At 39.5% G+C, this 10,409-nt stretch overlaps 1 protein-coding gene and 1 non-coding gene across 2 annotated transcripts; both read left to right on the top strand.

The window, feature by feature from the left end:
• Positions 1 to 3,530: 3,530 nt before the first annotated feature.
• On the top strand, positions 3,531 to 3,637 carry LOC127116000 (small nucleolar RNA R71). Its single transcript, XR_007800992.1, has one exon. It is a non-coding gene; the product is annotated as a small nucleolar RNA R71 (small nucleolar RNA).
• A 3,045-nt stretch (positions 3,638 to 6,682) lies between these two features.
• Positions 6,683 to 7,951, top strand: LOC127089339 (uncharacterized). The gene is made up of 3 exons (XM_051029357.1): positions 6,683 to 7,163; positions 7,323 to 7,393; positions 7,541 to 7,951. The coding sequence occupies exons 1-3, from the start codon at positions 6,683 to 6,685 to the stop codon at positions 7,949 to 7,951; spliced, it is 963 nt and encodes a 320-aa protein (XP_050885314.1).
• Positions 7,952 to 10,409: the final 2,458 nt, after the last annotated feature.

Here is a 10,409-nt window from a genome sequence, read left to right as displayed (position 1 = left end):
GTCATGAAAGAATCGTTTCTTTTGTTGGTAGGATAAATCAAGTGGAACCATTCCGGCGCCTAAATAATTGACAAAGTCGGCGTACCATGGTGTAACGCATATAGCCAAGGTGGTCTCTACCTGTTCATCAGCTCTATTTTCTTCCAAATTAGCTATAAGTCTATCGTACGAGAAGTCATCATTGATCGATGTTCTTTCCGGTTCCAGATTTTCAAGTCTAGAAAGGTGATATGCTACTACGTTTTCAGTTCCTTTTTTATCTTTTATTTCCAAATCAAATTCTTGTAACAACAAGATCCACCTTAGGAGTCTAGGTTTAGCGTCCTTTTTTGTTAGGAGGTACTTAATGGCAGCGTGGTCAGTGTAAACGATTATTTTTGCTCCGACCAAGTAAGAACAAAATTTATCAAGTGCAAACACTACTGCTAAAAGTTCTTTCTCGGTCGTGGCGTAATTCATCTGTGCTTCATCTAGAGTTCTACTTGCATAATATATGACGTGAAGTTTTTTATCCCTTCGTTGTCCTAAAACAGCGCCTACGGCGTAGTCGCTTGCGTCACACATTATTTCGAATGGTTCATTCCAATCCGGAGTCTGCATTATGGGCGCGGAGATCAATGCTTATTTAAGTGTTTGAAATGCTTCTAAACATTTATTGTCGAAGATGAATTCAGCGTCTTTCATTAATAATTCGGTTAGAGGCTTAGTTATTTTAGAGAAATCTTTAATAAATCGTCGATAAAAATCGGCATGTCCTAAGAAGCTTCGTACTTCTCTCACAGTTTTCGGAGGTTGAAGGTTTTCGATTACTTCTATTTTGGCTTTGTCTACTTCAATTCCTCTATTTGATATGATGTGTCCTAAAACAATTCCTTCTTGTACCATAAAGTGACATTTTTACCAATTAAGTACTAGGTTTACTTTTACACATCGTTCTAGAACTCTTTCTAGGTTTTCAAGACATTCTTCAAAACTTTGCCCGCATACGGAAAAATCATCCATAAAGACTTCCATGATGTTTTCAAGAAAATCGGCGAATATTGCCATCATGCACCTTTGGAAGGTTGCAGGAGCATTGCACAAGCCAAACGGCATTCGTCGATAAGCGAAGGTACCAAAAGGACATGTGAACGTTGTCTTTTCTTGGTCATCAGGATGAATTGGTATTTGAAAGAAGCCTGAGTAACCGTCCAGATAGCAGAAATGAGAATGTTTGGCTAATCGTTCTAACATCTGGTCTATGAATGGTAAAGGAAAATGATCTTTTCGGGTTGCTTTGTTTAGCTTTCTATAATCATTGCACATTCTCCATCCCGATTCGATTCGTTTGGTTATAGTTTCTCCTTTTTCATTTTCGATAACTGCCTCTAATAACTACGTGCACAGGACTAACCCATTTGCTATCGGATATAGGATATATGATACCTGCCTCTAATAACTTCGTTACCTCCTTCTTCACTACCTCACTCAGGATCGGGTTTAATCTCCTCTGATGTTCCCTAGAAGTTTTACAGTCTTCTTCTAGCATGATGCGGTGCATACAAATAGAAGGACTTATCCCTTTTGGATCGGTGATGTTGTATCCTAGTGCGGTCAGATATTTTCTTAAGATATGTAGGAGTTTTTCGGTTTCGAGTTTTCCTAGGTCTGCATTGACTATCACGGGTCGTTCAAGTTCTGAGTCTAGGAATTCATATCTCAGATTTTTGGGAAGTGTTTTCAGGTCGAGGGTAGGTTTCTTAAGGCATTGCGTAGGATCCGATGTTACTGCTAAGCATTGGTTCAGTCTGTCTTCTACACGACAGTCGGTTAATTCGTCATTTTCTAATTCTGTTTCTTTTATGCATTCATCGATGATATTCATGAAGTAACATGTGTCTTCTATTGCAGGTGCATTCAAAAATTTGGAAAGAATGAATTCAATTTTCTCTTCTCCTACTTCGAAAGTGAGTCGTCCTCGTTTTACGTCTATGATAGCACCGATGGTTGCTAAGAAAGGTCTTCCCAATATAATGGGGGTAACTTCATCTTCTCTTATGTCCATAATTATAAAATCGGTTGGAATGTAGAATTGACCTATGCTCACGGGAATGTTTTCAAGAATTCCTACGGGATATCTAACGGAACGATCTGCTAATTGCACAGACATTTTAGTTGGTCTTAATTCTCCCATTTCAAGTCTCTTGCATATGGACAAGGGCATAACACTGATACCGGCTCCTAAATCGCATAAAGCTTTGTCTATGACAAATTTTCCTATGTGACAGGGTATAGAGAAACTACCAGGATCTTTATATTTAGGAGGCATATTCTGGATTATAGCGCTAAATTCAGCAGTGAGTGTAACGGTTTCGCTATCTTCAAGTTTCCTTTTATTAGAAAGAATTTCTTTTAAGAACTTAGCATATGAGGGCATTTGTGTAATAGCTTCTGTGAAAGGAATGGTGACGTTTAATTGTTTTAGTAGGTCAACAAATTTTTTAAATTGGCCCGCGTCTTTGGTTTTAATTAGCCTCTGAGGATAAGGGATAGGTGGTTTGTAAGGCGGTGGAGGTACATAAGGTTCTTTCTTTTCTACGGTTTCCTTATTACTCTCTTCCTTTTCCTTAGGTTTATTTTCTTCCTCATTTGGCTTTTTAGAGTTTTGGTTTTCAATTCTTGGATTAGATGGTCCTTCTACCTCTGTTCCACTTCTTAATATAATTGCATGAGCGTGGCTTTTCGGTTTAGGTTGGGGTTGTCCAGGAAATGTACCAGTTGGGGCAGTAGTAGGCGCTTGTTGTTGAGCTACTTGTGAGATTTGTGTTTCCAGCATTTTGTTATGGGTAGCCAGAGCATCTACTTTACTTGCTAGTTGTTTAATCTGTTCGTTAGTGTGTACATTCTGGTTTAAGAAATCTTTATTGGTTTGCTGTTGAGAAGCTATGAAGTTCTCCATCATGATTTCCAAGTTGGATTTCCTAGGAACGTTATTGTTAGGTGTAAATGGGGTCGGCTTTTGATATCCAGGAGGTATAGCTGGGGCTTGATTGGGAGCTTGTCCTGGTGCGTATAAGGCATTGTTACTCTTATATGAAAAATTAGGATGGTTCTTCCAATTTGAGTTATAGGTATGCGAGTAAGGATTTCCTTGTGCATAGTTCACCTGCTCTGCTTGGATTCCTGTTAGGAGTTGACAATCTATAGGAGTGTGACCTTGGATTCCACAGACTTCGCAATTTTGAGTCACGGCAACCACGGTGGTTGGAGGTGATACATTTAAACTTTCAATTTTCTGGGCAAGAGCATCCACCTTTGCATTAACATGATCAAGGCTACTTATCTCGTACATGCCAGTTTTCGTTTGAGGTTTTTCTACCATTGTTCGGTCGCTTCCCCACTGATAATGGTTTTGGGCCATGCTTTTGATAAGTTGATAAGCGTCAGCGTAAGGTTTATCCATAAGCGCACCACCTGCGGCGGCGTCTATTCTTAATCTTGTGTTGTATAAGAGACCATTATAGAAGGTATGAATTACTAACCAGTCCTCTAAACCATGGTGTGGACAAAGTCTCATCATGTCTTTGTATCTTTCCCATGCTTCGAAAAGAGACTCGTTATCTTTCTGTTTAAATCCATTTATCTGGGCTCTTAACATAGCTGTTTTGCTTGGAGGAAAATATTAGGCAAGAAAGACTTTCTTCAACTCATTCCATGTGGTGACTGAGTTGGAAGGAAGAGACTGAAGCCATCTTCTAGCTTTATCTCTTAACGAGAAAGGAAAGAGACGAAGTCGAATTGCCTCTGAAGTGACACCATTAGCTTTAACAGTATCAACGTATTGAACAAATACGGATAAATGAAGATTTGGATCCTCGGTAGGATTTCCAGAGAATTGATTATGTTGCACTGCCTGTAACAGCGAAGATTTAAGTTTGAAGTTGTTTGCTTCGATTGCGGGTGGAGCAATACTCGAATGCGGCTCATCTTGCGATGGAGCGGCGTAATCTCGAAGAGCACAAGCTGGTTCTGCCATCTCGGGTATCGGCGAAGGAAGAAGATTTTTGAGATCAGGAATTTCGATTGGAGGAAGATTGTTTGCCGCACGATACTCCCGAATTCGTCGTAAGACTCGGAGATATCGTTCAACGTCGTTGATTCGTAAGTAATACGGTTCGCCTTGTGAGCAAGTGTGTGGCATACAAATCAACGAAAAACAAGAAAAAAAAATAAAAATTGCCTTAGTCTCTACAGCGTAACAGAAGAGTTACGATATCGACTAAATAAAAGTCCCCGGCAACGGCGCCAAAAACTTGATTGCGACTTTATGAGTCTATTTGGGTATTAAATGCAAGTGCACAGTTTAATCGCGTAGTAATAAAAGATGTCGATCCCACAAGGACTTATGAATCGATATACCGTTTTCTAAGGTTACTTCGTAAAGCTAAGGCGGATGATAATTTGATGATTAGGGGGAAAAAGTAAAACTAAAATAAGATCTAGATTAAATATCGAATAACGCGGATATCGGTATGCAGTTCGTCGTAATTAGGGAATCAAATCTTCGTTGGTTTCTTAGTTTTAAAATAAGTCCTTTCATTAGACACTATTGATTAAAAATCTTTTCTCAAACTCTCGCTCTGTTGAATAGACTATGATTTTACCTTAACGTACGCTCTCACTATTTAGTTAAAACTAAAATCACTTTTTGAAAACAATAGAATCTATAGAAACTCTTTTTAAGAAAATGCTAACCATCTAAACACCCTCGTCTCAAACTCTCGCTCTCTTGACTTAGATTATATGATTAAACTTAAATGCTTAACTCTCGTCCTCACATTTAACCTTTAAAAATACTTTTTGAAAATGATTAGGATTTAATTAACTAAAAATTGCTTTCGCCCTGATTTAAAATTAATGTCCAATTTACACTGTCCAGTTAAAAGCTCAAACTGTCGTTCTATTGATTTTAACTTCTTTATGTCCTTTACTCTCGTACAAAAACTTTGGTATTAACCCTGTAAATTGAGACCATAAAGAGAGTGACTATATCTTTAAATAAATTTAAACCAACTTAGTTTTGATTCCTTTATTCCGCTTACTTTACATACCGATACCTAACTTTATTTAGCCGGACATGCTAAACAAGCCTAAACAATAATTATGCTTAAATATAGCCATGTCAGACAAACAGTATAGATAAACAGCAGTACAGAGCATATATAAATTAAAACAATAAAATTAAAGAACCTGTAAAATTAATAGAGATCTTGATTATTCCTAGCTTCGATGCTTGAACACTCCACCACAGACCGGTTGGATTTGTTCTTCACAATCTTCGATCAGACAGTAAAATAAAGGCGAAGGAATAAAATACTATGATCTAACGTAAGGTTAGATCCAGTAAAAGTTACACAATAGTTTCCGGTGTAGAAACTATTGTGAGAAAATTAATTGAATGCTTTGAAAATTGACTGGAAAAGAAAAGGAAATAAAAATTGCTAGGAAAAAAAAATAGAGTGCTGGAAAATTAAAAAGCAGAAAAAATAATGCACGGTGCCGAAAACTGGAAAATCGAGAGAGAGCTGCAGGGTTCCACCATTGGATCTATTTATACCACTCCACCAAGTGACCGTTTCTTCCAACGTCCTTCAGTAGGTTTTGGTCATACATCAACTGGTCAAGCGAAGAAAAGGGTGAACGTGCTTCTGTTACGCGTCAAAGCCAAAAATATAGGAATGGGGTGTGACGCTCGTCACACCTTGTGTGGCGCTCGTAACACTTAGCAGGAGGGCGTGACGCTCGTCACACCTTGTGTGGCGATCGTCATAGCATCACAGCGCCTCTCCTTGTAGTTGTGGGTTGGGCTTTAGTGGATTGCTTTTTATCCTCTTTTTGCACCTCATTTTCTTTCTTTTTCACGTATGCTTCAAATAGTGTGACCTGAAATAAATAGAAGGAAAATACCAAGTAATATCGAATAATATGAAATAAGTCGAATCAAATAATAATATAATTTAATTAAATCGAGTCCAAAAATGTGATATTATTTCATGTTATCAATGAGCTGAAAATAAAGACAAAATAGTTGATTGATATAGCAGCCGGTGGCTCAACAAATTTCTCAACAATCACTGGTATCAAGAGGATTATTGAAGCAATAGCTGCTAATGAGCATCTAGAGCTATATGACAGGTGTACCAGTCATCCAGACGGGGTAATTGATCTAAAATTAGAGACAAATAAAATCCGTCTGGAAGACACTGTTGCTGCTGAAGTAGACAAAAAACTAAAAGCTATGAATATAGGTACACAACAGATAGTGCAGGTTCAGCCAACTCAAGCGAGCACTTGTGAAATCTGTAATTGACCTCATCACACGGTCTATTGCTTTGCGACTCCCCAACAAATTGAAGAGATCAAATTCTTGAAGCAGAATAATCCCTACTCTAACACTTATAACCCAGGTTGGAAGAATCATCCAAACTTCTCCTAGAAAGATCAGAGAGGGAATGTTCCGCAATAGGGTACAAGGCAATATCAGACTCAGTATCAGCAGCAACAACAACAACAACAGGCACCTAAAAAGGCTAAATGGGAGATTGCAATTGAAAAGTTAGCAGCCCACAACATACAGTTTCAAGAAGAAATAAGGACTAATCAGAAAAACACCACAACCTCCATCAAAAATCTTGAAGTTCAAATGGGGCAGATAGCACAACCGTTAGCTTCAAACTCTCAAACCCCGGGCACCTTACCTAGTGGTACGGTGACAAATCCGCGGGAACATAACACTGTGAACGCTGTCATAACCCGAAGTGGAAAGTCAACAGAGGAAAATAATATAGAAAAAGATGGATTAATAGAGGTGGATTTAGAAATAAAGGAAACAAAAGTCCAAGATGAAGAAACAATACCACCTCCTGTCGAGGAGAAAGAGAAGGTTCCTAAACCCGTAATCAAACTCCCTTACCCTCCACAACAGAAGAAGAAAAATCAACATGAGAAGAATTTCGAGAAGTTTCTGGAGATGTTCAAAAAACTCGAAATCAATATCCCTTTTTCTGAAGCATTGGAACAAATGCCAATATATGCCAAGTTCATGAAAGACATAATTTCCAAGAAGCAATCCACTGATACGGAACCGATCATCCTGACTGAAACATGCAGTGCCATTCTCCAAGGCATGAAAATCCCAATGAAAAAGAAAGACAGGGGATCAATTACTATTCCTTGCACTATTGGTGATAGAAAATTCAAGAAGGCTCTGATTGACTTAGGGGCAAGTGTAAGCTTGATGCCACTATCCATCTATAAGAAATTAGGCATCGGTTATGTTCAAGATACTCGAATGACCCTTCAATTTGTGGATCGTTCTGTTCGGCGACCCTATGGTATTATGGAAGATGTTCTGGTAAAAATTGACAAGTTTGTCTTTCCGGTCGACTTCGTCATTCTGGAAATGCCGGAGGATGAGGAGATTCCTCTCATATTGGGAAGACCTTTCTTAGAAACAGGCCGGTGTATGATAGATATTGAAGAAGGAACTATGACCCTCAAGGTCTATGATGAAGAGTTAAAGATAGATGTGAGAAATACCATGCAATACAAAGATGATATCGGCACAAGCAACACTATAGAGATAATCGACCAAGTAATTGCTCAGGAAAATGACCAGCATAGACCCCGATCACCACTAAACCGGGTCTTAAGCTTGTCCACTTTTGAAAGTAATAAAGATGAAGAAGAATCTGAGGTGCTTGCTCTGATGGAAAAACAACCTGAATGGATTAGATCTAGACCACACTGGTGGGAAAATCTAAGACCACCACCATCCGATGTCACTGAAGAACCCAAAAAAGGGGTGAATCTGAAGCAGTTGCCAACAAATCTGAAGTATGTATTTCTAGACACTGACGAAAAATGCCCAGCCATCATTAATGCTAGTCTACAGAGTGTCCAAGAGGCATAACTCATTCAAGTGCTAAAAAAATACAAGGGTGCAATCGGATGGGCAATTGAGGCTTAAAAGGTATAAGCCCTACTGTTTGCATGCACAATATCTTAATGGAGGATGACCATAAACCGGTAGTGCAACCACAATGAAGACTTAACCCAGCCATGAAAGAAGTGGTGCACAAAGAGGTTGTAAAACTCTTGGATGCGGTCCTAATCTACCCTATCTCCGATATTTCTTGGGTAAGTCCAGTCCACGTGGTACCAAAAAAAGGGGGCACAATGGTAATAAAGAATGAAAAGAATGAGTTGATTCCAACCCGCACTGCTACAGGTTGGAGAGTATGCATCGATTACAGAAGGCTAAACGTGGCAACGAGGAAAGATCACTTCCCGTTACCATTCATTGATCAAATGCTGGAAAGGTTAGCAGGACACGATTACTATTGTTTCCTAGACGGTTATTCGGGGTACAACCAGATTGCGGCTGCCCCTGAATACCAAGAGAAGACTGCATTCACCTGCCCCTATGGTATTTTTGCGTATAGAAGAATGCCATTTGGCTTGTGCAACGCACCAGCCACCTTTTAAAGGTGTATGACTTCTATATTTGCTGACATGCTCGAAAAGCACATGGAAGTATTTATGGATGACTTCTCCTTATTCGGCTCTTCATTTGATAATTGTTTGACTAACCTGTCATTTGTTTTAGAGAGATGCTAGTAAACAAATTTGATCAGGAATTGGGAAAAATGTCACTTCATGGTCCGAGAAGGAATAGTCTTGGGATACAAGATCTCTAACAAAGGTATTTAAGTAGAAATAGCAAAAGTGGAGGTAATAGCAAATTTACCACCAACGGTGAATGAAAAAGGCATCTGAAGGTTCTTAGGACATGCGGGTTTCTACCGCAGGTTCATAAAAGATTTCTCCAAGATTGCCAAACCATTGACTAGTCTACTGGTAAAAGACACCCCATTCTTATTTGACAAAGAATGCAGGAAGGCCTTCGAGACCTTGAAGAAGGACCTGGTGTCAGCACCCATAGTTATTGCCCAAATTGGTCCCTTCCTTTTGATATAATGTGTGATGCAAGTGATAACGCAGTAGGGGCGGTACTAGGGCAACACAAGGAGAAGCTCTTGCATCTGATCTACTATGCAAGCCCTGTACTCAACCCTTCTCAAATGAACTATGCAACCACAAAAAAAGAACTCCTGGTGGTGGTATACGCTTTTGACAAATTCAGATCCTATCTGCTGGGATCAAAGGTAATTGTGTATACTGACCATACTGCTTTGAAATATCGTTTTGCAAAATAGGAATCCATGTCGAGGTTGCTGCGATGTGTAAGGGAAAATTGTCATACAACATACAATCATAGGTTTCGATGATGACAAATGACCACCATGGATGAATCGGCATTGTCGATTCCATTTTTACAAAACAAATGCAACATATCACCTATCATATCCTTTTCTATGCTCATCTAAAACTGCTATATTTCATACAACATATGTGGATAAAATGTGATCATGACAAAATTCATGAAAACCACAAAAATATGAATTTTTGCAGATTTGCAGGGTTTGAGTCGACCGCAAGGGTCAGCGCATGAACCACGGGTCAGCGCATGAACCACGGGTCAGCGCATAGCATAGTGAAGTTGGTCACTGGTCAGCGCATGGAGGCTTGAGTCGACCACAGGTCGGCGCATAGCATAGTGGAGTTGGTCACGGGTCAGCGCATGGAGACTTGAGTCGACCACAGGGTCGGTGCATGAAGCCTTCATTTTCCCATGGGTCAGCGCACGCCGACCTATGGTCGATGCATACTGATATTGCAGGCCATGCATCGACGCATAGACCTGCTATGGTCGACCGTTCGTGCGCAAATTCAGTTTTTAAGTATTTCCCACTCTGTTTGAAAAGTTGTTAAGTGGGTTGGTTGGTTTGTTACTATAAATAGAAGTTTAGTTACTTGTATCAACTAACATTTGACAATTTGATTCAAGTGTTCAAAGAAACAAGAAAAAGTGAAATAGGTGTCCAAGATTCATCATCTTCATCTTCAACATCTCACAACACATCAACTACACACAACCATTTTTGAAGTGCTTTGTGATTGGTTAAAGGTGATAAGGTTCGAAGCCGAGATTGGGGAATCCGGTTCGGGTTGAAGCTTGTGACAGGTTTTTTCTTGAATAAAACCGTTAGGGTTTTGTCCTCCAAGACTGGTTTGTGTTTGGGGGTTTTTGGACGAATTCTTCATCAATTTTCAGCTGAGCGAAGGTGATTGAGAAGAGGAAGTCTTTGTCAATCTAGTAGCGGATTCAGTGAAATTGAAGGGAAGATTTCGGGTTTGATTTGTTGTAGTTGAGATCAGTCGGGCCGAGGGTTTGAAGAACTGAGGGTTATTCAACAAAGGGGCTGGAATCGGAGGTCTATCAACAACAATCGAAGGACTTGATTCAC

Source organism: Lathyrus oleraceus, chromosome 1 (assembly GCF_024323335.1).
Source record: "Lathyrus oleraceus cultivar Zhongwan6 chromosome 1, CAAS_Psat_ZW6_1.0, whole genome shotgun sequence".
Lineage (NCBI taxonomy): Eukaryota > Viridiplantae > Streptophyta > Magnoliopsida > Fabales > Fabaceae > Lathyrus > Lathyrus oleraceus.
The sequence above is the reverse complement of the archived record's forward strand: the minus strand, read 5'-3'. Positions and strand labels throughout refer to the sequence as shown.